The following is a 27686-nucleotide window of genomic DNA, read 5'->3' as shown; positions in this document are numbered from 1 at the left end:
AGGAGAGAATGTAAAAACACACCAAAACGATATAATTTCTTTAAAAATGACATAATTTTATATCATTTAAAATAACAAACAGTTTCACTGAGTGAGTAATTTCAAAATGTTAGGCAAATTGTTATTAGAGGTAACTTTTTGAATTGCATAGCCATATTTTCCGAATATTTTAATTATTTATGTCTGAAGATGAATGAGGATGATATGATAATTTTATTTATCTTTTATATTCAAAATTTTCAATTGATAAAATCATTCCATATACATTTACTTTTTCATTTATCAATTACATATTTTTACTTGACAAGACGTGATGATCTTTAAAATAATAAGTCTTATATTTAATTTTAATCGTTGATATATTTATATGTGATAACTCTAATTTAAATTGTTAGATACAAATTAGATTAAAGATTAAAATTGAGAATATAATTTATACCGATATAAATAATGTAATCCATTAATATTGTTTCTTATAACAAACTGTTGAAAAATATAAATACATTATCTATTATAAAATTAGTGATTAATGTTTTTTATGTTATATGAGTTAATTTTAATGCACAGTACACGCACATAAAAATATGTGAGACCTACGTGGGCTATGTAGAAAGAAGAAAAAGAAAATATAAAACCCACACAATGTATATGAGCTAAGATTATCTCTTATAATATGAGAAATACTAATACAATAAAATTAACGTAAAATACAAAAATATTAAATTAAAAGAAAAAAAAAACATTATTTTAAAACTTAACATTATAGATTGTAAATATAATAAAATGTTATTATTTATTCAATTATAATAATATTTTTATTTGTATTAATATTAAATATTCAAAAATAAATAAAAAAAGGTATGATGTTTCATATTGTAGAAAATAAAATTATTTTTTATATATACATAAAAATATATGAAGCTCATATGAGGTTATGTAAAGATAAAAGAGAAAAAAAAAATATTAACACCACACACCTTTAAATGTATATGATTTATTTCCTATAATATAAGAGACATTAAATTTAATAAAAAATTTAAAATATAATCAGGAGCAAGTATCAAGATGCATCCACAATAATTCATTTTCAAGCTAATCAAATACGAAAATTTATAACTCATATATGAGTTTAAACATTCTTATTTTCTAGAAGATAAAATTACACGAACATTATATATGCTTGAGAAAATTTTGTCTCGTAAACCCCTAATATAATCTCTATTATTAAATGCAACTCACAATTTTATGAATATTTTGATACTGCTGCTACGAGCCCACAGCAAAAAAAGAAAAAGAAAAACAGTTCGATATCCTCAAACGCACTGTCACTGTGTTTGAAAGTAACTTTGAGACCCAGTGAGATTCTGAGGGGTGGTTCCACCCAAAGAACAGGGCCAAAACGAGCATAGAGATAGAGTGGTGGTTCCACCCAAAGAACAGGGCCAAAACGAGCATAGAGAGAGAGATAGAGACGAAGTTGAATCAGTGAACAATGTACAAAACGAAGGTGCAAGAGTTGTGCCAGAAAAAGTCATGGAGTTTGCCGGAATACGAAACGACCAGAGAAGGACCCGATCACAACCGTCGCTTCACTTCCACCGTAACCGTTAACGGCGTTCCCTTCCACTCACCTTCCCCTTGCCGCACCGTTAAAGAATCGCAGAACACTGCAGCCATGCTCGCCTTCAACCATTTCTCCCAACCTAATCCGAATCCCAATCCTAATCCCAATCCTATTTCTCTTTGTCCCCTTTATTCTTTTCCTCAACCCTCCCTCTCTGGATTTTCTTCTTTTCCACAACCTTCTCTTTGCGCTCCTTCCACACCATCACCATCATCATCACCATCTTCTGGTACCTCTTATTGTTGCATGACTTATTTATTCAATTATTCTTATATTAATGCATAAAAGTGTCTTATTCTTATATTATTATTTAGATTTAATTTTTGGTTTATTTTAATGGAATGGATAGAAGTGTTTATAAGTATATTCTATTAACTAAGAAGTAAACAGAATAATAATAAGGAGATTACTATATCCTATACCATAAATTGGAGGGAAAAAAAAGTAGAATTGAATAAAATGTACTAGTTTATATGTCATTTCATTCTATTTCAACTTATTTTAAGCAGTTGAAATAATAATAAACTAATGTCATTCCTTTTTCCTTTCACTAAATCCAATGATATCCTTAGATTTCATAGCCATAGTTTTGAATTTATGTGCTGTGTTGCATGTCTTGAAGATATTATTTGCATTTGCTTCCCTATATTAATGAGTAATTCACCTCCTCCCTTGCATGGAATTAATTTTCGACCAGAATGTGCAAAATGAAGGATTTTAGAGTAGTCAAGTGTAGAGTGGAATCCTTAGCTTTTTCAATTGTTGGGAAACTACTTCAGTTATCTGTTGTGAAGTGTGTACTATTTCTATCAATAGTTGAGGGTTTGAGACTCTTAAGATTATTTCTTTTTGTTGTTTGTTTCCATAGAATGTTGAGTTGCAATATAAGGGAACATGTAATGCTGAACTTCTACACAGCTTCAGGTGAAATCATCTTGAAGCGCTCGTGTTATTGCATTAGATTTGCTTCTTTCTGTCTGATTCTTTGTAGAAGTTGTTTTATTTATTGTTTCTTGGGTCAATAAGATTGTATTGGCCCAAACATGACACAAGCAAGAGATCCTGCACACTACTACAATGAAAGTGTATATTATTGTTATGTCCTGAAGTTTGTTTACAATTATCTGTATAAAATGTGACATAATTTGATTGTATTCAATACTGGCCAGCCTAACTGATTTCAGTTTGCACATAATGGTATCCTTGAATGATTTTAGGCATTTTTTGCTCTCTTATTTTCTTGTTGTAAGTGTTTTTTATTTGTTTGTTATAAAATTATTGAGTTTATAAATTGTGTGTCGTTAGCCCGTTACACTATTAGTTTAGGTTAATCCTTCTCTCTTCCTAATTCACTATTCAAAGTAGCGTGTGATCGCATTTTAAAACACTTGAATTGTGCTGTGTTCCTTATTCACTAATCAAATATAAGTACATTTCATCTCTTTCCGGATGCATGTGTAATACTATATAATTGGATCTTAAAATGAACAGCTTCTTGATTTTTGCGAGACTATATTCCAGATTTTGATCTTTACAAAAGATTCATGTTAATTTGTATTGGACCTGCAGGTTTTGCTGCTCCCAGCACTGATGTTGATAACATACTTCCCGCAAGCAGAGAGTTGCAACCGAAATTAGAAGAAGCATGCCAAACTTCTCAGATTAGTAGCCCTGTCTCAGCTGTTAGAGATATCATGACTGCAGGAGATCAGAAAAGTAATATGATTACTCTTTATCTTCTTTTTTTGGTTCATGGTTTAATGTGATAGTGTGTTATTATAATTAGTTGCAGTTGAGTAGGTTAAGGATCTTTCTTTTGTCTGAGAGATGGAGTTTTTTTGGCAGTGGGGGGTGTCTGATTTGCGAGATCTAAAATCAGATGCAGTTTTCCCTCTTACCTGAAGGCAGTGTCTCTTCTGCAATTTCAGTTTTCATTTAAGTTATAAGAAAAAATAATTATGGCATTTGTAATATGCCCTAGCGTAACACATTGGCATTGTATGAGGGATTGCAGGGGATTTCAGGTAGAAAACTTATTGCCACGGGTGCCAGTGATGTTTCACTAGCCTAGGTTCCCCCTCTCACACCGTGCAGTTTTATCTTTTTCCCCTTGTTGAATGTGCTGTAGGAATTTTCTGCCTCCAGCCTAATGATTGCTGCTGCCAACAGACACTATGCTGGGGCAGTAGAAGCTAAAAGGGCCTGATGTCCATTTGGAAATTTTGCTTTTAGATTTTTTTTCTATAGAACATGTAGCTACTCAGCGTCTGTTTTCACAATGCAGATGCGGATTTGTGAAATTTAAAGCATTTAACAACAACAAACATCATTATCCCACCAGATTAGGTTGGCTGCATAGATCAACCAAGCCATAATAGTCGAAAGTATGAAGGAAGTTGATAATAGCAACATAACATATTTAATTCTTTGGTTACTTATCCTTTTCTGTCATGGGATTATATTCTTTAATTAATGATTAATCACAATGTGATAGTATTTCTTATGACTTTTTTACATTCAATTTTGTCATAGATATGTTACATTTGTACAAGAATCAACTGCAAAGCTATGCTCAAAAGAGAAACCTACATCTCCCAGTGTATTCTTCTGAATGGGAGGGCCCTCCTCATGCCATGCGTTTTAAGTGCAAAGTCACAATTGATGGACAAACCTTTGAGAGTCATAAGTTCTTTTCTTCATTGAAGGATGCTCAACATGCTGCAGCTGAAGTTGCTTTAATGTCATTATCACCAGGCGGAGTTCAAGAGGCTAGTCTTAATTTCTTTTAACTATTTAGATAACTTTCTTAGCAACCTTTTAAACACCTTTTCTACTGGTGGTACATTGTCTAAAAATTTCAGGATCATATTGTGTTATACAAGAATCTTTTGCAAGAATTGGTTCAAAAGGAAGGATTTAGTTTACCCATTTATAGTACAAATAAATCTGGTGAGGCTCATATGCCAATATTTCTGTCACAAGTCGAGGTAGAAGGGGAGCTTTTTACTGGACAAGAAGCTAAATCCAAGAAGCAGGCAGAGATGAGTGCAGCCAAGGTTGCTTATATGACATTGAAAGAACGCAAAGGTAATTTTTTAATAGTGTCATAGTTTGTCTTTCTAACTCAATGTCCATCAATATTGGTATTGGATATTATTATTGACTTGGATGCTGTTGAAAATCGTCATTATAAATGAGCTTAATCCTTGAGTCCGGGAGCATGAGTTTCATGAAAATTGCCTTCAATGTATAGATAAGGGGAATGATTTAGTTTGTGTCTCATATACCTAGGGTTTGGGTGAATCATTATTTACCTAACCCTAGCCAAGTGACCAATCACTTAAGCCCACTACTAGACGTGTCAAAATGCGCTGAAGCTCGCGGGTCAGCCCTAACCCTTAAAGCCCTATAATTTAGCAGGCTGGGTTAGGGCTGGCCCACGGGACAAAATAAAAGGAAGAATAAGATAAGAACAAGTACGAGCTCTTGAAGGTAAGAAAATATTATTATATTCTGAATTTACCAAGTACCACTTTTTTCATCTAAGACATGTCCTTATGTAGGACTCTAAACATAATTAGGGGAATAATTACAATTCAACACACCATTTGTGTAATGGTTGTAGAATATATCAAAGGTCATGAAAAATAAAAAGTCACATGTTATGAACCATGTAAAAGGTCATCCACAATATTTTACAACACTCTCCCTTAGATGTATTCTACAATTCAACACACCATTTGTGTGATGGGTATAGAACACATCAAAGGTCATGAAAAACAAAAGTCACATGTTATGAACAATGTGAAAGGTCATCCGTAATTCATGTGAAAGGTCATCCATAATATTTTACAACACTCCCCATTGGATGTATTAAGCTTTTAGTTTTCCACTACAGTTGTAGTATTCTGTTATGACTCCCGGTGAGAAAATCTTTATTTGATGACATCATTTAATAATGAATTTAGTAAAAGTAATAACTAAATTTTCACGTATATTAAAATTTTGTTTACATTTTTCACTTTTATATTTGTATACAAATACAAATATTATTTTATTAAAAAAAGTAAATTATAAAAAATTTATAATTTGTATAAAATATGTTAAGAAAGTGTTAAATGTTTATTTGTTAAAATAATTTTTAATGTATTGAATCAACATCAACATCACTTTTATCCCAAATTAATTGGGGTCGGTGGTAGATGAACCCACATGAAAGGTACAAAACGGTTGTAAAAAAAAAGGAAAAAAAGTAATGATATATATGTATATATATATATATATAGAGGTAGGATCCTTTGACACCGGTGTCAAATTTGAAATTTGACACCTCATCTGAGAGCCATTAGATAAAAAAAGATCAATGGTATCACATGCTTACAAATCAGAGTCGTTGATCTTTTTTTATCTAACGGCTCTCAGATGAGGTGTCAAAGGATCCTGCCTCATATATATATATATAAGTAAAAAAGAAAGGGAAAAGAAGAAGTGGGGGAAATGAAGGGGAAAATGACTAAAAATGGACCATCTGGACCATAGGAATAACAACGGGTCTAACCCTCCACCATACTTATAGCTTTTCTCCATTCCGTTCTAAGACATACCGTCCGCCAATCTATATCCCACTCCATTAAATCTTGTTTTACTACCTTCCCCCAAGTAAGTTTCGGCCTACCTCTGCCTCTTTTTGTGTTGAGCTCTTGGTAACAAACTTCTGTTCTCACAGGAGCATCCAGGGGCCTTCTCATCACGTGCCCAAACCACTTCAATCTATGTTCTCTCATCTTCTCGGCTACTGATACTACTCCTACCTTTCATCGAATATCTTCATTTCTTATCTTATCCATCCTTGTATAACCACACATCCACCTTAACATCCTCATCTCTGCTACTCCCACCTTATGCTCATGTTGCCTATGTGCTGGCCAGCATTCCGCTCCATATAGCATTGCCGGTCTTATTGCTGTTTTATAGAATTTTCCTTTTAACTTAAGGGGGATTTTGCGATCACACAACAATCCAGATGCACTGCGCCATTTCATCCACCCTGCTCTGATTCTATGATTTACATCCTCATCAATCTCTCCACCTTTTTGCAAAATGGAGCCCAAGTATTTAAAAGCATTTTTTTCGGGTACCTCTTGACCACTTAGATGCATGGGATCTTGGTCCCCATCTCGTACCAGAGAAAACTCACACTTCAGATACTCAGTCTTGCTTCGACTTAATGTGAATCCTTTGGATTCCAATGTGCTTCTCCACAATTCAAGTTTTCTATTAACACCATCCTTGCTCTCATCAATAAGCACAATATCATCTGCAAAAAGCATACACCATGGCACTTCCTCTTGAATATCTTTTGTTAGTTCATCCATAACTAAGGCAAAGAGATAAGGACTTAGAGCCGACCCTTGGTGTACACCTACCGTGAGTAGCCCCATCATACATATCCTTGATTGCCTTTACATACTTTGATGGAACCTTTTTCTTCTCCAGAACCCACCATAAAACTTTCCTTGGAACCCTATCGTATGCTTTCTCAAGGTCTATGAACACCATATGTAAGTCCTTCTACTTTTCTCGATATCTTTCCATTAGTTGTCGCATCAAGAAAATGGCTTCCATGGTACATCTTCCTGGCATAAATCTAAATTGATTTACAGAAACCTTGGTATCTCTCCTCAAGCGGTGTTCAATAACCCTCTCCCACAACTTCATAGTATGACTCATTAGCTTAATGCCTCTATAGTTTGAATAATTCTGTATATCTCCCTTGTTTTTGTAGATAGGCACAATCATACTTTTCCTCCATGCATCAGGCATCTTATTTGTCTGGAGAATCTTATTGAAAAGATTGGTCAACCATTTTATTGCCACATCCCCCAGGCCTCTCCACACTTCAATGGGAACTCCATCAGGCCCTAAGGCTTTATTAGTCTTCATCCTCTTTAAAGCCTCCTTAACTTCATGTGCATTAATTCTGCGCACAAATCTTCTATTCATATCATCATAAGCGTCTTCCAAGTCCACCTCGCTTGTATCTCCATCCCCATTAAACAGCTTGTTGAAGTAGTTCAACCATCTTTCATTCACATCTTCATCTCTCACCAAAAGTTTTTGATTTTCATCCTTGATGCATCTAACTTGTGTGAGGTCTTTACTTTTCTTATCCCTTATTTTTGCAAGTTTATAAATACCTCTTTCACCATCCTTGCTCCCAAGATTATTATACAACTCAGCGAAAACCTTGCCTCTAGCTTCTCGCACTGCTTTCTTTGCATTTTTTCTCGCCAATCTAAACTTTTGCAAGTTCTCTTCATTGAGACTTTTATGCAAAGATCTAAAGCACTCCTTCTTATGTTTAATTGCCTCTTGCACCTCTCCATTCCACCACCATGTTTCCTTTGTATGAAATCCATTTCCTTTGCTTTCTCCCAACACCCTCCTTCCCATATTGTGAATACACTTAGCCACCTCATTCCATATTGCATTTACTCCTCCATCAAACTCCTAAGGTCCTTCGTGCAACATTCTTTCATTGAACTCTTTCTCTTTTCCCTCCTTAAGCTTCCACCACCTTATCCTTGGGTTCTGAGTCCTCTTCCGCATTGTAAGTACTTTGTTGAACCGAACATCCAAGACTAATAACTTATGTTGCGTAGCGACACACTCTTCAGGATAGACCTTACAGTCGACACAAGAAGTTCTATCTTCTCTTCTAGCCAGAAAGAAATCAATCTGACTATAATTTTGGCCACTATGATAAGTGATTAGATGTGACTCCCTTTTTTGAAAAAAGGTGTTCACTAGCATCAAATCGTAGGCTAGTGCAACGTTCAAGATATCTTCTCCAGTCTCGTTTCTCGTCCCTTTTTAATGTATTGAATATGATAAAAAAATTATGAAATTATAATTTTGGATGGTCCGTGGGCTAGTCCTAACCCATAGGGCTTTTGGCCCGTGAAGGCCTTTATTATTGAGCTAACCCATATGGGCTATGGCCTAATGAGACGGACTGACCCATTTTTACAGCTCTACAATTGGATTGGAGCGTGATCGAGCCCAACTAATTACACCAAATAAATAAGATTATCGAGAAGATTTGGAAGGACTAAAGTGTAATATTGCCGTTAGAATTCTGCAACTGTAGTTTATATTCTGTTCATCAAGTTGTTTTTCTTTGTTCTGCTATTCCTTGGTAGAATCAAATAATCAAGGCACACTTTTGGATTATAGTGACATCTACCTTCTTTTTTATTACTATCAGTATTATTAAGATGTAAGAGATGTGAGAGCCTAGTATCTTCCTATCTACTGAAAAATGCTGGTCATTGTACTTTTGCTTGATTTTTTTCAGGTAAGTCAGATCAGAGCTCCTTATTTCCTTTGTCAGCTCATCAAGGACGAGCTCCTGATTTCTCACCTGACTTCTCAGAGGCAAATGTCATTCCCAGTCCTCAACTCCATGCTAATCCAAGATCACCTGTAAGCCCTGGATTAATCACTTGCAATCAACCTGACAAGCATAAAGGTGAGTCCTCAAAGCCTTTATCATTTCTACAACATGTCACCACCCCCTTCTGAAACAAAATTATGGACTTTATTTCAAATTCTGCATGTATTATTGTATCAAGTCTAATACCCTAATCTTGAACACATAAATTGTAGAGTAGATTCTTAGATGTTAAAAATAAAGAAATATAGATTCAAGGTACACAATTTGCAAAACTAAATTATGTACACTCCACCATTAGCTGAATTTATTAGCAATAAACTGATAGATTCTTAGTGGTTTTTTACTTGGTTTAACCAAATCCAGTTTAAGGTAATCCAACTCCCTTCTCATAAATCTTGGAAAATGACATAGTGGTTTATAAAACTGCCACTTGTTAGGCACCAAGGTCTTCACGTAGTATTAATTAGCATTTATTGGCATCCATTAATTTTAAGATTAGATTATGTATTAGTATCAATCACCATTAATTGGCTTTGTACCTTTTTTAACATTTCAATTAGTCTTTGGTATCAATTATGAATAACATTTATGAATAATAGTTGTTTTCTTTTCGGTTTTAGTATTTCAAATTGTTATAAAAGGTCAAATGACTGAATGGAATGGACAAGAAGAAAATTACTTCAAAAAATTCTCTGATTCTCTTCTGTCTCTCAATCGATCTCATTCTTGCCTCTTTCTATCTTCTTTTTTGTCTTCTCCCTCTGCAATTTTGCCAACTATAGAATTACACTTAAACTTTTTGGCGCTTTCATTGACTACCTCCCTTAATACCGGTAATCGAGCCACAGGAATAGGAGGAGGCCATCCCGGAGTTGTGCCAATAGATCTCCGAAATTTAGGCATTGACCACCGCCATCCAGAACTGGCAATTGGTGATGGAGACCCTCATGGCACTATGATACAGACCAACCACTAATTAACAGAACTAAAGGAATTAATGCAGTAATTTGGATCTGAATATTATACCTTCATATATTGAAGCACAAACGATTACAAACAGAGACACATTAACAACAACTTTTGCAGGAAATATGAAATTAAAGTGACACTAAGGAAAACACAATGCAGGAAAAAGTAAGATAGTGTGGAACACATATGAGAGGTTCCACTCTCTCCCAATCCCAAAAAGGGCCCAAGCAATTCCCAAAATTCCAGATACCCTCACTCTTCTTCTTCCTTGCTATTTACCATCTCAACCTCCTATCCCACGCCATGAAACTGATTTGCTGATCAGCAAAGGCTGGGCCCACATTATTTTGTAATGCTTTAATAAGAAATCTCTCACCGTTATTTTGTAATGCTTTAATAACAGCTTTAAGAGATGCTGCTGTCTTAGACAAGGCTGGATCCCCCTTTAGGAAACGAGTTTCACCATCTATATCCACCTTGATAGTTAAATCTCTGAAATTGGCTCTTATTTCTCCTAAAACCATTCCATTTCCAGCACCACATCTGCGCCTCCTAACTCAAAAATGTAAAGGTGTTGTTGAATAGGCCACCCTTGAAGCCATAAAAGGACTTCTTTACAGACCCCTTTACAAGTAATTTTTCTTCCATCTCCCACCTCAACTTGATATGGTGGTGTTTCCTGAATTGGCAAACGAAGTTCCTGCACTATGACACGAGCTGTCGAACTCGCACAAATTAAAAATTAATTCTTTAGGGTTCAGAAAATTTTTGTAGTAAAGTGCAAACCCTAAGTCGTCTCTCAAGGAAATTGTTTGGGTAAAAATCGCTTATGATGACAGAAAATAAAAGGGGAGTTTGTTTTGATTTCAGTTTGATAATTTAAAAAGGCAGAATGTAAAATTGTATGTAAAATTCGTAATTAAAAATAACCAACCTAAGGTTTGGGTTCCATGGACGTCTTTCCTCGGATAAGAGGATATCAGAATCGTGATTGATTTGTCAATCGAATCAGAATCCTTATTTCCAATTGACAACCCTCTCTAAGCGATCGCTTAGCATTTGATCAAAGACGATGCTTCTACTCATACAATCGCAGAGTATCAACCCGCTTGATTTAAGGTCATAGGGTCAATCAACCTAATCATCAAATCTGATGATTAATCCCTTTCCATAATCGTAATCGCGAACCTCAGATTGAATATCCACGATCGCACGATATCAATCTGAGTTGGGAGGGGAAACGAAACTGATTTGAAATAAACGCAGACCCTCAAGACTAATCCATGGAATCCATTACCCTTAGGTTGATTAAAAGGTTCTTAGCCTCACATGACTAAGGTAAACATAATTCAAAAAATAAGAAGAAGAAGAAGAAGAACACAATTGAATAAAAACTCAGAGAGAACTTCTCTGTTGTAAAAACTGACTTCCAAGGGTTTCCTAGAGTCCCCTTTAAATAGCCGTCACGCAGGACGGCTAGGGTTTCATCACTTCAGCCCAAACATAAAATAAAAACCGAATAAAATAAAATGAAACAATAAAACTTGGCTTTGGGCCACTTAAGTAATTGGGTTTTAATTTAAATTATAAGCCCAATAGTCAAACAAAACTTCAGCAAAACGTGTCCAACTTGGCATCCGAAATCGACCAGCTTCCAGTCCAAATTGGGCTTCGAGCTCTTCATAAGAATTGTAGCTCTCTGTGTTATCTGAAAAACCCAACAAGAACGGAGTCAATCCGACAACTATGGACCGAGATATGGCCAAAATACTGAAGTAACGTAAAGCTGAAAAATTCTGACGAAAATAAATTAAACCCAATCAAAAACTAAAAACCTAAATTAACTCTAACAATCATTATTTTATTCAAGTAAATCCTAAAAATACTAATCAAGAGTAACAAATAAGTGTAACAAAATATGTGTTATCAAATTCCCCCACACTTATCTTTTTGCACTCTTGGCAAAAACTAAAATTGAAAGCAAATACTAATATCAACCAATCCTTTCTAACAATTACCAAGCATACATAAAATATACAAAGATCACAAGTCTTCTACAGATAAATCAATCAGGACAGAAATTCCCTAATCTCAAATCACAAGACCTGCTAATTTCAGCTGCATATGCCAATTACATAAAATGGTTTCTCACATGATGCTCTCAATATTCTTCTCTCAAGTGTATCAGGTAATCAGTGTATCACTCAAATCTACTCAAGAAAATCATCCTACCATAGGCTTGCTCAAGTTCTACTTCTCCACTGCTCATAACACATGCATGCACAAATCAAGAGGGCTTTATGCAGGGTTGTAATTGGGCTGAGGTAAAGGTATGGATGAATATGGAAGAGAAAGCTAAACACCCCAGAATTTTACAAAGAGCAAAAGTTAAGAACTAAACTAAGAACATAAAACAAAGATACTGAAAAGATAAACACTTTTTTTGTTTTTTTTTGTTTTTTTTGTTTTTTTTTGTTTTTTTTGTTTTTTTTTTTTGTTTTTTTTTGTTTTATAAGTAAAACCACATAGCAGAAATGAATCAGATGGTCACCCCCCACACTTAAACTTTTGTCTGTCTCGGGCAAACCCCCACACTTAAACACAACATCACAATGAAACCAATGCTCAGTAAAACTCCAGGGTGTGGAATTAATTGGTTTTTCACTTAGGCTTGTAATGCGGCTTAAGAAATAAAAGATATAAAGGCTCAAAGGGGCTCACCAAGGGATAATAATATAAGGGATGGCTATCTGGCTAAAGTGGGTACAGAAAAGAAAGAATGCCTCAATCATGTTCATGCATGCAAGTGAAAAATGCAGTTTCAAAAAGAACAAGAGCAAGTTCTAGAGAACAACAATCAAGAGCAGAAACACACAAGAAAGAAAGCATGGCCAGAATATATGCCATGTATGCGGGCTCAAAACCTCCCAAGGGTAAACCAAGTCATGCAATCAACAGGTAGTTGTAATCCAAGAATCGAGATCAAAGCCTAACAGATTATGCTATCAAACACTGTGATCTAAGTCTACTCCATGTACCACTCAATAATTACCAGAAAGAAAAGGAAAATCTACCTATGAAAAATCATAAACTAAAAGAAAGAAAGGAAAAGAAAAATAAAAATGCAAATAACAGAAAGAAAAGAAAAAGAAGGAGGAGAACTCCCTGAACTCCCTAAGGAGAATAAACAGCATCAACTAGCTTGATTTCTTCCTCACTGGTTTAACACTTTCTTCAAGCAAAATGCGGTGCAAGCACATGGAAGGGCTAATGCCAATAATGTCAGCCATTATCCACCCAATTGCCTTCTTATTTGCTTTCAGCAGGGTTAACAGTTTATCTTCCTGCTCAGGTAGAAGGTTCTTTGCCACAATGACTGGTAGTTGCTCATTCTCTTCAAGAAATGCATATTTCAAGTGGTCGGGAAGAACCTTCAACTCCAATTTCGGAGGCTGCTCAATGGATGGAAGAGGTGTAGTTGGTGGTGCAAATTCTGCAGAAAACAAGTCAGCAGCAATGCCTGTAAACAAATTCTCAGAAACAGAATTAGGATCATCAATAATATCAGTAGGCAATTCAGAAAATGCAGATTCACACTCTGAATCAGAATAATCAATCAGTGCATCATTGAAACCAGAAAGATGAGATGCTATTTCAGCACACACAATGCACTCTTGACTATCACCAAAACCACAGAAATCAGAATCAGTAGATGAAAAATCAGAAAAATCTTCAAGGAATTCAGCAGAAACATCCTCAACAACTTCGTCTATCACATCAATGCAGAAAACAGAATGCTCAGATGTATCAGTGCTCTGCTTCTTGGAGCTAGTGTCACTTCCCTTAGATGACTCAGCAGCAGTGTGGTTTGGCTCCTCCATATGTTTTCCAGATCGCAGAGTAATAGCACTCACATTTCCGCTTCCCTTTGGATTTGGAACTGTTTGGGATGGAAGGGAGCTGCCACTTGCTTGTTGATTTTGACTCATTGACGTTGCAAGTTGGCCAATCTGTGTTTGCAGATTCTGGAGGGAAAACTCAGTAATCTGCTGGAACTGCAGATTGTTAGTTGCCATCTGCTTCACTAAATCCTCCAAAGAAGGGCCATTGCTACTAGCTTGCTGCTGCATTAGTGGCTGTTGCATTTGCTGCTGCTGCATTGGTTGTGGAGGTGCAAATTGGTGAAAATTTTGCCTCTGTTGTGAAGGTACAAACTGCTGCCTCTGCTGGAATGGTGCACTTTGCTGATTCTGCTGGAATGGTGCACTTTGCTGATTCTGGCTCCATTTGAGATTGGGATCATTTTTCCAGCCAGGATTATATATATTGTAGAAGGGATTATTTTGCTGCTGGTACTGTGGCTTTCCAGGAAAAACTGCAGCAACAGACTGATCAACTTGGAAACCGCTGTCTGGAAAGGAAGGACAAGCATCTGTAGGGTGAAAAATTGGATACATAGCAAACAGAAGCAAAAATAAATCTACTAAAAATACTAAATGAACTCAGAATGATATGAGACCAACTCTCCTAAACTCTAAATAACCCTACGGACTCAAAAATCAAATAAATTTTTTTCGAAAAATAAAATAAAATAGTAAACGAAGGAGTTTGGCAAAACCAGGGCCTGATTCGTGAGGCAAAGCCTCACGACTTTTGACAGGGATGACCGTCTCCTTCAGCTTACCAATTTTCAGAGCGATCAGAGCAAGTTGAACAAGTTCAGAAATACCCGATACGTCCTGCAACGACTAAGAAACAGCAAAAACGGTTAGTAAACGACAGAATTTTGCAAAAATAAGGGTCACCTCACACCCTTCTAGGGTGTGACTTATGCTCAGAAGGTCGAATTCCTTTGGGGAATAGAACTCCTGGAACCAATCGCTCAAACTGAAGTTTTACCGATTTCCCCAATTTTTTTTTTTTTTTTTCAGAAACGAAAATTAAAGAAAAAGAAGAAGAAGATGAAAAAGAAGATGATCAAGAATCAGAAAACGATTTAGACCGATGCAATTTCCCCGGCAACGGCGCCAAATTTGACACGAGCTGTCAAACTCGCGCAAATTAAAAATTAATTCTTTAGGGTTCAGAATTTTTTTGTAGTAAAGTGCAAACCCTAAGTCGTCTCTCAAGGAAATTGTTTGGGTAAAAATCGCTTATGATGACAGAAAATAAAAGGGGAGTTTGTTTTGATTTCAGTTTGATAATTTAAAAAGGCAGAATGTAAAATTGTATGTAAAATTCGTAATTAAAAATTACCAATCTAAGGTTTGGGTTCCATGGACGTCTTTCCTCGGATAAGAGGATATCAGAATCGTGATTGATTTGTCAATCGAATCAGAATCCTTATTTCCAATTGACAACCCTCTCTAAGCGATCGCTTAGCATTTGATCAAAGACGATGCTTCTACTCATACGATCGCAGAGTATCAACCCGCTTGATTTAAGGTCATAGGGTCAATCAACCTAATCATCAAATCTGATGATTAATCCCTTTCCATAATCGCAATCGCGAACCTCAGATTGAATATCCACGATCGCACGATATCAATCTGAGTTGGGAGGGGAAACGAAACTGATTTGAAATAAACGCAGACCCTCAAGACTAATCCATGGAATCTATTACCCTTAGGTTGATTAAAAGGTTCTTAGCCTCGCATGACTAAGGTAAACATAATTCAAAAAATAAGAGGAAGAAGAAGAAGAAGAACGCAATTGAATAAAAACTCAGAGAGAGCTTCTCTGTTGTAAAAACTGACTTCCAAGGGTTTCCTAGAGTCCCCTTTAAATAGCCGTCACGCAGGACGGCTAGGGTTTCATCGCTTCAGCCCAAACATAAAATAAAAACCGAATAAAATAAAATGAAACAATAAAACTTGGCTTTGGGCCACTTAAGTAATTGGGTTTTGATTTAAATTACAAGCCCAATAGTCAAACAAAACTTCAGCAAAACGCGTCCAACTTGGCGTCCGAAATCGACCAGCTTCCAGTCCGAATTGGGCTTCGAGCTCTTCATAAGAATTGTAGCTCTCTGTGTTATCTGAAAAACCCAACAAGAACGGAGTCAATCCGACAACTATGGACCGAGATATGGCCAAAATACTGAAGTAACGTAAAGCTGAAAAATTCTGACGAAAATAAATTAAATCCAATCAAAAACTAAAAACCTAAATTAACTCTAACAATCATTATTTTATTCAAATAAATCCTAAAAATACTAATCAAGAGTAACAAATAAGTGTAACAAAATATGTGTTATCACACTACCACTGAAAATACAAAATTATGTGAAGCTCCACAATCTATTGACACTACAACATCCTTATCTGCCAACGTGCCCTACAATTTGAGGGACTTCTTAGATGTCAGCCCCATTGCACTGTACATAGTCAATTGCATGGTCTTCAAATGTTCAGCCTCCCAATTCTACAACCTCTTCGTCTCCTTCCGTTCCTTCCCTTTCTTCCATCAACATCAATTGGAGGTTCTTATTTTTACATATGTGGTCAGGGCTATATTTTTCTTCGCACCTGAAACAAAGTCCTTTCCTTAGTTTCTCTTGAAATTGAGCCTCTGGTAATCTCCTAGATCCTCCTGTTCGCCCTCTATTTCCTCCGCTGAACCGGCTAACATTTGATTCTACCACAGAAGCACCACCATTTTTGTTGTTTTGTATGGTAGTTCAAGTTCCACTCTCGTACGTGGCTGTTTTACCCTTGGAAAATTACGGGACCCTTCTCCTTTAGTAACCATCTTATGCTCCTTACTAATCACTTGATCCTTCTCATCAATGATTTGTGCAAAATCCATCAATTTCGGTAACGTAATGGTGGGATGAAGTTTTAATTCAACCCATATTTCCTCTTGTAATCCATTCAAGAAAATGCCTTTTAAATATTCAGATTTTGTGCATTTCAAAGGACCAGCATACAGTTCGAATTCATCCCTATACTCTGTGACAATTGCTGTTTGTTTGAGACTCAAAAGGAGTTCATATGGATTTTGTAACATGGCTGGCTGAGATCTCCAAATCACTGCCTCCTTGAAGTCTACCCATATGGGCTCCGTAACGTCGATCTCCCACCATTGAAACCATGATAATGCCTTCCCCTCCATTGTGACCATCACTGCTTGAAGTTGCTCTCCATTGTTCACCCCTTTCAACTCAAAATACCTTTCGACCCTGTTGACCCAATTATATGCCTCTTCACCCGAAAACAGTGCAATCTCAAGTTTTCTCCACCGTTGTTGCTTCTCTTCTAGTAGAAGATTTCCGTCAGAAGAACCCATCTGTGAATGTTCATTCCCATGCCTCTTTGAATGCTCTGCTAGTAATTCTTCAATTCGTTGCAATCGAGAATCCTGGCTCTCTGCTCGTAACTGGTTCACTTCCTGCATCTTTTGGAGATTTTCCTCCATCAATTTTGCCAGCCGCTTGAGTTTTCTTTCTAAGGAGTCCACTCTTGTTTCCTTCCTTGTACCAACCATGAAAGAACTCCCTGGGAGAGCTCTGATACCCAAGGAAGCACGGACACTTGTAAAAACAGGAAGAGTCGGGTCCGACACGCTCCGACACGGCGACACGCTCCGACACGGTGTCAGACACGCGGTTGACTTTTTCCGACACGTTGACCATTCCGACACGCGAATTTGACCGTGTCCGACACGGTCAAATGACATTTTCGTAATTTTTTTTTTTCAATTTTTTTTAAAAGTTAAAATATATTAATAAAGCTTGTTATATAAAAAAAAAATATATATATATTAATAAAGCTTCCACCTGATCATATCAATTTTATCTTTTTGTTTTTTTCCCTTAAGTAAATAAGAGATCATCTCAGCATCATTGTTGTCAATTCCTATCACGCTCTTGTTGTATCTTCTTCTCTCTGATCTCTCTAATTTGATTTGGTCTCTCTATCTGATATTATATCTCTTTCTCATCTCAGTTCTTATTTTTTATTAAAGCTTCTATCTTTATAACGTGTTGATGGGTATTATTGATTTAGTTTCATTTTTTTGTTAAATTATTAAATATTAAATGAAATATACACTATATAAATTAAAAATATTATTTAATATTAAAACGTGTCCCAACGTGTCGAAATCCATAATTTTTTAGGATTGACGTGTCGGAGTGTAGTGTCGTGTCGTGTCACGTGTCGCGTGTCGTATCGGTGCTACATAGCTGATACCATTTGTAATGTACTGGTTATGGAATTAATAGAAAGTAAAGAGAAATAAATGAAAAGATTGCACTTTATTTAGAAAATCTTCCTTTGTTTGCAAGAAGATTGTTGGTTCTTCTCAACCTCCCTCTCCAGAGGATTCTCTGGCCCACTTCCTTAACAATAAACTCTTGACATAACCATAACTGCTTATTAACTTCCCATTTTATACTCTACCGATTTTATTATTCAGTTATAGAAAGTTACAAATATCCTATAGAATCGTAACTGCCTACTTACTTCCTATTTTATAATCCTATTTATTTTCTTTTTCAGATACACAACATTTAAAAATATCCTAACTATTCCCCTTTTCTAAACTGATGTTATTCTTTTTCTTCTTGGACCACATAGTTTACCCTTTGCTTATTTCTTCTCTTATACGTATGAATTATTGGGGGTTTCTTTACACACTTCTCTTCCAAAAGCTCTGGTTGGTTTGTTTCTCTTCCACATGTAACTAGTATCTTTTTGTAAATTGTGATCATCATCTACTACTAGTATGAATGAGAAATGATCAATGTCTATTTGCAAATGCAAAGAACCACTTCAACTCAAAACCTTAAGGCGTTGAGTGAGGCTACATTAATGATTTTTATATCTCTCTAACACACCTCCTCACGCAAGAGCCCTTTAAGCTTGAAGTGTGGATATTGCACAGGCCCATTTTTTGGTCTACCTTATGTTGCACAGGCCCGTTTTTGGTTTACCTTGTGCTTACTTTATTCCACCACAAAGTGGGGGTGGTGAGAAACGAACTCGTGACCACATGGTTACTTTAGTTCTGATACCAAATAAAAAATCAATTCAATCCAATAGCTTAAGTTGATGGGTGAGACTACATTAATTATTTTATATATCTCTAACACGTCCCCTCACATATGATGTGAATGGTGGATAATGCACAAGCCCATCTACCTGTGCTAAGAAACTCCACAAGGCTTAATTGTTTATTAATTAAATGGAGGCGGTAAGGATCGAACCTGTGATACCATGTAAAGAACCAATTCAATCTAAAAGCTTAAGCTGTTAGTTGAAGGTCTTTTTAGTGGTTTATATTATTCTTTAATAGCAAAAATTGTGCATCTATACAAAATATAGATTTTTCTTTTTTAATACGTATTAACATATCTAGACCATTTCTTATCTTGCATTTTTAAGAATTCCCTTTATCCGTGTTGTACTAAGTATATAGGCTTTATAGTTAATTACAATTTACAAGATTTGAATATACTAATAAAATAGGTAACTATCAACAACAATCTTTAAATTATGAATTTGGGTCAAACTCAGTACAAAGTACACTTTTTGGATTCCAGTAACATCTACTTTCTTTTATTACTATTATTATTATTTTTATGAAGATGTAAGAGCCTGGTATCTTCCTATGTACTCAGAAATGCTTGTCACTGTATTTTTGCTTGCTTTTTCTGTTCAGGCAAGTCAGATCAGAGCTCTTCATTTCCTTTTTCAGCTCATCAAGGACAAGCTCCTGAGTTCTCATCTGACCAGTCAGAGTCAAATATCATAACTGGTCTGGAACACCAAGCTAAATCAAAATCACTTGTAAGCCCTGGATTACTCACCTGGAATCAAACCGACAAAGATAAGCGCAAGTCCTCAAAACCCATATCATTTCTACCCCTGCCCCTTCTGAAACAATTTTATGGATTATATCTCAAAAATGTTCCTGCATTTTGTAGATTATCTACTATATCAAGTCTAATTTCCTAATCTAGAGCACATAAACTGGGGATTAGATTCTTATATGTTAAAAATAAAGAAATGCAGATTCACGTACACAGTTTGCGAAAACTAAACTCTGTTCTTTCCACCATTAGCTGACTTTATTAGGCTTGCAATGAATTAGTTGGTTCTTAATGGTTTTTGACTTGGTTTAACCATCCAGTTTAAGGTAGTCCAACTCCCCGCATATAAACTTTGGAAGATGACATGGCAGTTTATATAATCTGCTACTTGAAATTAAGATCATGTATACATCATAAACCAGTATCAGGTTGATTGGTTGGCAGTAAACCTAGTAGTCTAGTGGTTTTAGGTTGTAAACTGTATCAGTATAATAGTAGGTCCCTATTTAACCATTTGAAGCTGTAGGTTCGACCTAGTTTTATATGTTAGCTTGAACTAGTTCCATAAGCATATGATTTGAGGGAAACAGATTTATTATAGGTTGCGAAAAAGAACTTCAGATAATTATTATCTACTTATTCCGTTTTGGCATTCATCTTATTCTTCTGTGTTTTATTTAGCTCCCAGAAAAAACCATGTATTATTACATCTCGAAAAAGGATCTGTGACATTTATCTATTTCTTGTTTGTTTGTTTTGTGGAATGAGAGCAATAACTGTTGTAAATATTAGGTCTTTTATTATTATTAGTATTTGTTGTATTAGGCCAAGCCCATTAGGTCAAGAATTATGTTTTTTAGTCTCTATAAATAGAGACCTCTTTGTATCAGATTAATACACAATTCAATAATATCTCAAATACCCTTTTCTTTCAAGTTGGTATCAAAGCTCTCGATCCTGAGGGCTCTGCTTCCGCGCCTACGAAACCTTGTTTAGTCTTTTTTTCGTCTCTCGCTGCCATCAGCCGTCACCGGAATTTTTTTTCCGGGGACCTCTTGGACCGAGAAGATCACTTTTTCTCTTCTTTTTCCTCTTCACACAACATAAGGTCACTGTTTGTGTGGCAAAACAAACGTTCTTCACACTGTTCATCGCTGGTCATCACGTTTCAAGACTAACAACACTGTTCATCGCGATTTTTGGACGTTTTTCGGTGACCGTTCAACTTCGATCAGCCCTAGATAGGTTCGCAACCCTTGGACGACCTTCGCCTGAAAAGCCCAGCCCGATCTGACTTCAGACGCGCCTCCACGAGCCGCTCCTTTCCCTGTGCGTGAAGCCCACGCGCCGCCAGCTTCACTGGCGCGTGACGGCGGTCGGGCCACTGCAGTTCTGATCGACTCTCCAAGCTCGTTCTGGATCTGTTCTCAAATCTTTGATCGGACTTCGTTTGGTATTTTTTCCGAATTTTTTGGCTTCTTGGAGCTTTTTCGTTGACTGTTTTTGTGCAGTATGGCCTCTTCTCAAAGGATTTCCTTTACAAAGTTTTATGGTGGTGCATCTTCTAGACCTAAGAGAGATGATTGATGGTGTTCTTATTGTAAAAGAACAAGTCATATCAAGGATTTATGCTTTCGCCTCCATGAAAAGCAAATTGTCTTAGAAAAGATGGCAAGGATGCGTGGTCAAGCGCATTTTACTTCCTCTGAAATAACCCCTGCACCTAATGAGACCCAACCTGCATTTCGTCCAGATGAATTGGAACGGTTCCGAACCATCCTTGATTATCTGAGTAAGCCATCTGATACTAGTGCTTTGGCTATGACTGGTATGAGCTCCAAAACTCATTCTTTTCTTTCTTCATGTAATGATTTTAAACATTCTTGGGTTGTTGATTCTGGTGCTACTGATCATATGGCTTGTTGTGCTGACTCCTTTACTTCTTATCATCCTACCATTGGAACCCATACAATAGCCATAGCTGATGGCTCACATACATCAGTTGCGGGTTCTGGTGACATAAACTTACAGCAGTCCTTACATCTTAAAGATGCTCTTCATGTTCCTAAACTCTCCACGAATCTTCTTTCTATTCATAAAATTACAAAAGATTTGAATTGTACTGTAACCTTCTTCCCTACCCATTGTGTTTTTCAGAATCTCGCCACGGGGAAGATGATTGGTAGTGTTAAAGAGCAAGGTGGGATGTACTATCTGGTGTCACAATCTGCCGCAAATAAAGTAACAGATCACATCTTCATGTCTCATGGTCAATCAACTGCTGATTCTTTGATTTGGCTTCATCATAAGCGTTTGGGACATCCTCCTTTTAGTTTACTCAAGTCTTTATTTCCATCATTGTTTTTATCTAAGTCTGTTGAGTCTTTTCATTGTGATGTTTGTGAGTTTGCTAAGTATCATCGTGTGTCTTTTCCTTCTAGTATTACTAAGAGTGTTGAACCTTTTGATTTTATTCATTCTGATGTTTGAGGTCCTTCTAAAGTCCCTCATGCTTTTGGAAATAGATGGTTTGTTTCTTTTATTGATGATTGCATTCGTGTAACTTGGGTTTACTTAATGCGTGAAAAGTCTGAGGTACCACATCTGTACTTTCAATTTTATAAAATGGTTGAGACCCAATTTGGTAAAAAAATCAAGAGACTAAGAACAGATAATGGTACTGAATATGTTAATCACAGTTTTTCCCAATTTATACGAAATAACGGTATGATTCATGAACTTGTGTTGACACCCCTCAACATAATGGGGTTGCTGAAAGAAAAAATCGTCACCTTGAAGTGGCTCGTGCATTAATGTTTCAGACACATGTACCCAAATACTATTGGGGAGATGCTATTCTTACTGCAGCATTCTTGATCAACCGTTTACCCACTCGGGTACTTGACCATGTAAGTCTTATTCACTCTATAACTTCTTTTTTCCCTTTTATTCCAACTATGAGTCTTCCTCCACGAGTGTTTAGGTGTGTTGCTTTTGTTCATGTTCATAAACATCATCGCAGTAAGTTGGACCCCAGGGCTATTAAATGTGTTTTTCTTGGTTATGTTCCCGATAAGAAGGGCTACAAGTGCTATCACCCTGGTAGTAGGAAATTTTTTGTTTCTATGGATGTTACATTTCAGGAATCTGAGTCCTTTTTCCAAGGTCCTCATCTTCAGGGGGAGAATCCTTCACCAGAAAGCTCATCACCTCCCTTCTTTGAGTCTTCAGTGTCTACTCATTTGCCTGTGTCAGTGTATCCTCCTCTTGTCCCTATTGTTCCTGTTCCTTCTGTGTCTGATCCTCCTGTGACTGATACATCAAGTTCACCAGAGATACGGAAGATTATGACACCTGAGTTGGTATATCAAAGAAGGAAACAACCCACATTGCCTAAGCAGCAACCTCAATCGTCTGAACCACTGGTAAGTCCTGAATCTCATATTTCTGATAATGATGTTAATACTTCTGATGACTTACCCATTACTACTGATTCTGATGATTTACCCATTGCTCTTAGAAAAGGAAAAAGATCTTGTCCCAAGAAATCTTGTTCCTCCTGTCCCTCTTGTACTCAATACCCTATCTCCCATTTAGTTTCCTCTGCTAATCTTTCTGTGCAGCACAAAAGCTTTGTTTCAGCACTAGACTCTATTGCAATCCCAAAATCAGTACATAAAGCCTTGAAAGATGGGAATTGGGCTCAAGCCATGCAAGAGGAGATGAATGTGTTGGAAAAAAATAAAACATGGGAGGTTATTGATAGACCTAATGGAAAGAAAGCAGTAGGGTGCAAATGGGTTTATGCCCTGAAATATAATTCTGATGGAACTCTTGAGAGATACAAAGCTCGATTAGTTGCCAAAGGTTACACTCAAACCTATGGCATTGATTATGAAGAAACATTTGCTCCAGTTGCAAAGATGAATATGGTGAGAGTCTTGTTGTCCCTTGCTGCCCATTACTATTGGAATATAAATCAATTTGATGTGAAAAATGCTTTCCTCAATGGTGAGTTAGAAGAAGTCTACATGGAAATCCCGCCTGGTTTTGATTCTGTGAAAGGAGAAAATAAAGTTTGTAGATTAAAAAAGACCTTGTATGGATTGAAGCAGTCACCTCGTGCCTGGTTTGGAAGGTTTACTAAGGTTATGATGACCTTAGGATACAGACAACAGAGTCAAGGAGATCACACTCTTTTCTTCAAGCAATCCCATAATGGGAAGCTTACTGTGCTCCTTGTATATGTTGATGATATTATTATCACAGGTGGTGATTTTGTGGAGAAACAGATTCTGCAAACACGGCTTGCCTCTGAGTTTGAAGTCAAAAATCTTGGGAAACTGAGATATTTCCTAGGGATAGAAGTAGCTCATTCAAGGAAAGGAATTTTTATCAGCCAGAGAAAATATGTTCTTGATCTTCTCAAAGAAGCAGGAAAGATCGGGTGTAAACCCTCTAATAATCCTATTGAGCAGAATCACAAGATAGGCTATGAAGAGGAGAGTCCTCCAGTTGATAAAGGACAATATCAACGGCTAGTTGGGAAATTGATATATCTGGCTCATACTAGACCAGACCTAGCTTATGCTGTTAGTGTTGTCAGTCAGTTTATGCACGATCCAAAGGAGAAACACATGCAGATAGTAGAGAGAATTCTTCAGTATCTTAAAGCTACTCCTGGTAAATGATTGTTATTCCAACGTGATGACAATCTCTCTTTAGAAGTCTACACTGATGCTGATTATGCTAGATCCGTGACTGACCGTCGATCTACCACTGGTTATTGCATGTTTCTTTGCGGTAACTTAGTGACATGGAAAAGTAAGAAACAAGATGTGGTTGCCAGGTCAAGTGCAGAAGCTGAATTTCGAGCTATGGCTCAAGGCATTTGTGAGTTACTATGACTGAAAATTATACTTGATGATCTCAAAATAAAATGTGAGGGACCTATGAAGCTGCTATGTGACAATAAGTCCGCTATTTGTATAGCGCATAATCCGGTTCAACATGGTCGGACTAAACATATTGAGGTCGACCACCATTTCATCAAAGAGAAACTTGATAGCGGATTGATTACCACTCCATACATTCCCACTGGGCGTCAATTAGCTGATCTATTGACAAAGGGACTTCCTTCAGACAGATTTCAAGAACTTACTAGCAAGCTGAGAATGATAAATATCTATTCCTCAGCTTGAGGGGGAGTGTTGTAAATATTAGGTCTTTTATTATTATTAGTATTTGTTGTATTGGGCCAAGCCCATTAGGTCAAGAATTAGGTTTTTTAGTCTCTATAAATAGAGACCTCTTTGTATCAGATTAATACACAATTCAATAATATTTCAAATATCCTTTTCTTTCAAGTGTAACCAACCAAATAGGAAACTATGTAATTATTTTTTTGTACCTTGTATCATCAATAAACTCTAATGAAAAATTTAAGTGACATGTTCAGATAAATACTGTTAAACTGTTACTTTCAATAGCATTAGCCTCCGAGGTGAGACTGAGATATCTTTTCAATAATCATGGTCTGCAATGCATTGATAACTTCATGTCTCCCTAACATTATTAATCTGAATGTAAGTAAATTATGTAATAAAGTAAGAACACGACATAGTGAAATTTCTCCTGATCATGTTATTGTTATACAGTGAAGAAAGGATTGTCTTCGTGTGGAAATACGAATGGCTGCATAGAGGATTCTTCCTTGTCAAATGGCCAGTGTGCACCTTCACCCTCTGACAGTACCAATGTGGTTTCTGACACAAGTAATGAGCCTTCAAATGCATTAGCCACCCCATCGCACAGAAGAAAGGTCGTTGTTTACTCACGCAAGACAAATGTGGAAGTTGAAGGCGGTGGTACTTTAATGCCTATTAGTGATGACAATTGGGTTGTTTACTCATATTCTCAGTGAGTTAATTGGCTCATTTGTATCATATTTTTATTCTCTCAAATGAATTTATATAGAAAGGAAACTGAAGTAGATTGAGTAAACCCATACATTTGCTCCTCACAAATTTGGAGGTAGACAAATTAGTCATGAGAATGCAAAAATCCCACCATGATGTCACAACTATAAATTATCATATTAATCTTTAGACATTGTATAATATGACTTGACACTTGAGCTTCTTAAGAATTATGAGGTTTTTGCATAGGAACTATTGTGTCCGTCAAATAAATTTCTTTTTGTAATTATTTTTTGCTTCAAAGGTGAAATGCTAGCAGGCTGACTCAGGGTTATGTTAAATTTAATGTCATAAAAAACCCACCTCAGAATAACTTTGAACCTTAAATAATTTCCCGTTAGTTTAATTCAAGCCACTGACCATTACGAATGTTCAATAAAATTATCCGATTTTCTCTTTCTTTCTTTTTTGAATATGCTTAGCACAATAATGTATGCTTCTATTTTGATTTATCATATAACTAATTTTATATCTAGTCAATAATATTCTTTGCAAAAAAAATTTGGCTAATGCTTTTCGAATTAGTTTAGTTTCAATTAAAATGACATTCTAATCTTTTTTTTGCAGGGATATTTAAAAAAAATCCAAAGAAAATTAAAGTGCCAAATAGGAAAAAAAAATGGTTTAGGTGAAATATTTTAAAAATAATTAAAAAAATATTCTGTGTTCATACATATGAATGTGGTGTGGGTTTCTCTAAAACTATTATGTCAATCTATCGATACAAACAACTTTAAATTGTCCAAGACACATTAAGCCCCGTATGTTGGTTACTACTTGTATAGTTGGAGGAATTTAATCAGTGACTTGGTTGAATGAATATTTGACAAGAAATTTCTTATTTTAAAAGTTATATAACATGTATCATATATAAGTATTTTTTTGCTCACGGATTTTGTTGTGTTAAGCTTCTTACGAAGCAAGAAATTGATATTGAAAAATTGAATGAATCAAATACAAATATATATATATATATGTATATATATATATATATATATGTATATATATATATATATATATATGTATATATATATATATATATGTAGGATCCTTTGACACCGGTGTTAAATTTTAAAATTTGACACCAAATCCAACTTTATTTATGTCAATCAACGGTTATCATTTATTGAAAATTAATATTAATTAAAAAGTTTGATTCCCAATAAATGATCATCGTTGATTGACGGAAATCAAAGGTTAAGATTTAGTGTCAAACTTCAAAATTTGACACCGATGTCAAAAGATCTTATATATATATATATATATATATATATATATTCAGAAGTGAACATGATCAATGTCTAGCAGGATAGCTAGTATTTGTATATATGGAGCTTATGGTATAGATGATATGCAATGAAAAGTTCTGCATCTTAGGCCAAAGTCCGATGGTATTAACAATGGGTGTGTGTGTGTGAATCACCTGCTTAGTGGAAAGGATGTGCTCTGAACACAAATGTGAAGGTTGTAGCCATGGTGGCAAGTCTTGTGAATACTAAGATAAGTTATCAGATGATATCCCCCTTTGTTAGCTATAAGGGGTCATATATAGATGAAATGAACTAGGAAATTGCGCCTCAAGTGGGTAGTTTTTTGGTGACTTAATGATATAATGCAATACCTAGTGGGTGGTTATTTGTAGTGGATGAAAGTTAGGGAAGAGTGGTGGAGTGAGATGTTCTATGTAGTGGGGATGAGAAGTGGGAACCACTTAAGTGGTCTATTACATAAGCCCCCCAACCTGGCATTGTGCATAGTTGGAATGCTAGGGTGAAAACAAAGCACATGTGCCTATCAAATAGTGTTTAGTGTTGTGAAAAAACATATGAATGCCGGGAACATCCA

The 27686-nt window shown here is 36.0% G+C and overlaps 1 protein-coding gene across 7 annotated transcripts; it reads left to right on the top strand.

The window, feature by feature from the left end:
* Positions 1-1297: 1297 nt before the first annotated feature.
* Positions 1298-26040, top strand: LOC133314259 (double-stranded RNA-binding protein 1-like). 7 transcript variants are annotated; one of them, XM_061515705.1, is made up of 7 exons: positions 1298-1853; positions 3194-3340; positions 4157-4392; positions 4486-4711; positions 9060-9155; positions 19749-19886; positions 25521-26040. In XM_061515705.1, exons 1-7 carry the CDS (start codon positions 1493-1495, stop codon positions 25784-25786), a joined length of 1470 nt encoding a protein of 489 aa, XP_061371689.1. In that variant the 5' UTR covers positions 1298-1492; the 3' UTR covers positions 25787-26040. The 7 variants fall into 7 exon arrangements, with proteins under 7 accessions (XP_061371689.1, XP_061371688.1, XP_061371687.1 ...); XM_061515704.1 differs by having other exon boundaries at positions 19713-19886; XM_061515703.1 differs by having other exon boundaries at positions 8982-9155.
* Positions 26041-27686: the final 1646 nt, after the last annotated feature.

This window comes from Gastrolobium bilobum, unplaced genomic scaffold (genome assembly GCF_033153095.1).
Source record: "Gastrolobium bilobum isolate Gb01-03AN ecotype WA unplaced genomic scaffold, APGP_CSIRO_Gbil_v1 utg14708, whole genome shotgun sequence".
Lineage (NCBI taxonomy): Eukaryota > Viridiplantae > Streptophyta > Magnoliopsida > Fabales > Fabaceae > Gastrolobium > Gastrolobium bilobum.
Note: the sequence above shows the minus strand (reverse complement) of the source record. Positions and strands in the feature narration are given on the sequence as shown.

What these genes read in the sequence shown, in the direction of transcription:
- LOC133314259 (XM_061515702.1), top strand. Translation starts at nt 1,493, where the DNA reads ATGTACAAAACGAAGGTGCAAGAGTTGTGCCAGAAAAAGTCATGGAGT. An exon ending in ATCATCATCACCATCTTCTG is followed by an intron (nt 1,854 to 3,193) that starts GTACCTCTTATT and finishes TTGGACCTGCAG; the next exon opens with GTTTTGCTGCTCCCAGCACT. An exon ending in GACTGCAGGAGATCAGAAAA is followed by an intron (nt 3,341 to 4,156) that starts GTAATATGATTA and finishes ATTTTGTCATAG; the next exon opens with ATATGTTACATTTGTACAAG.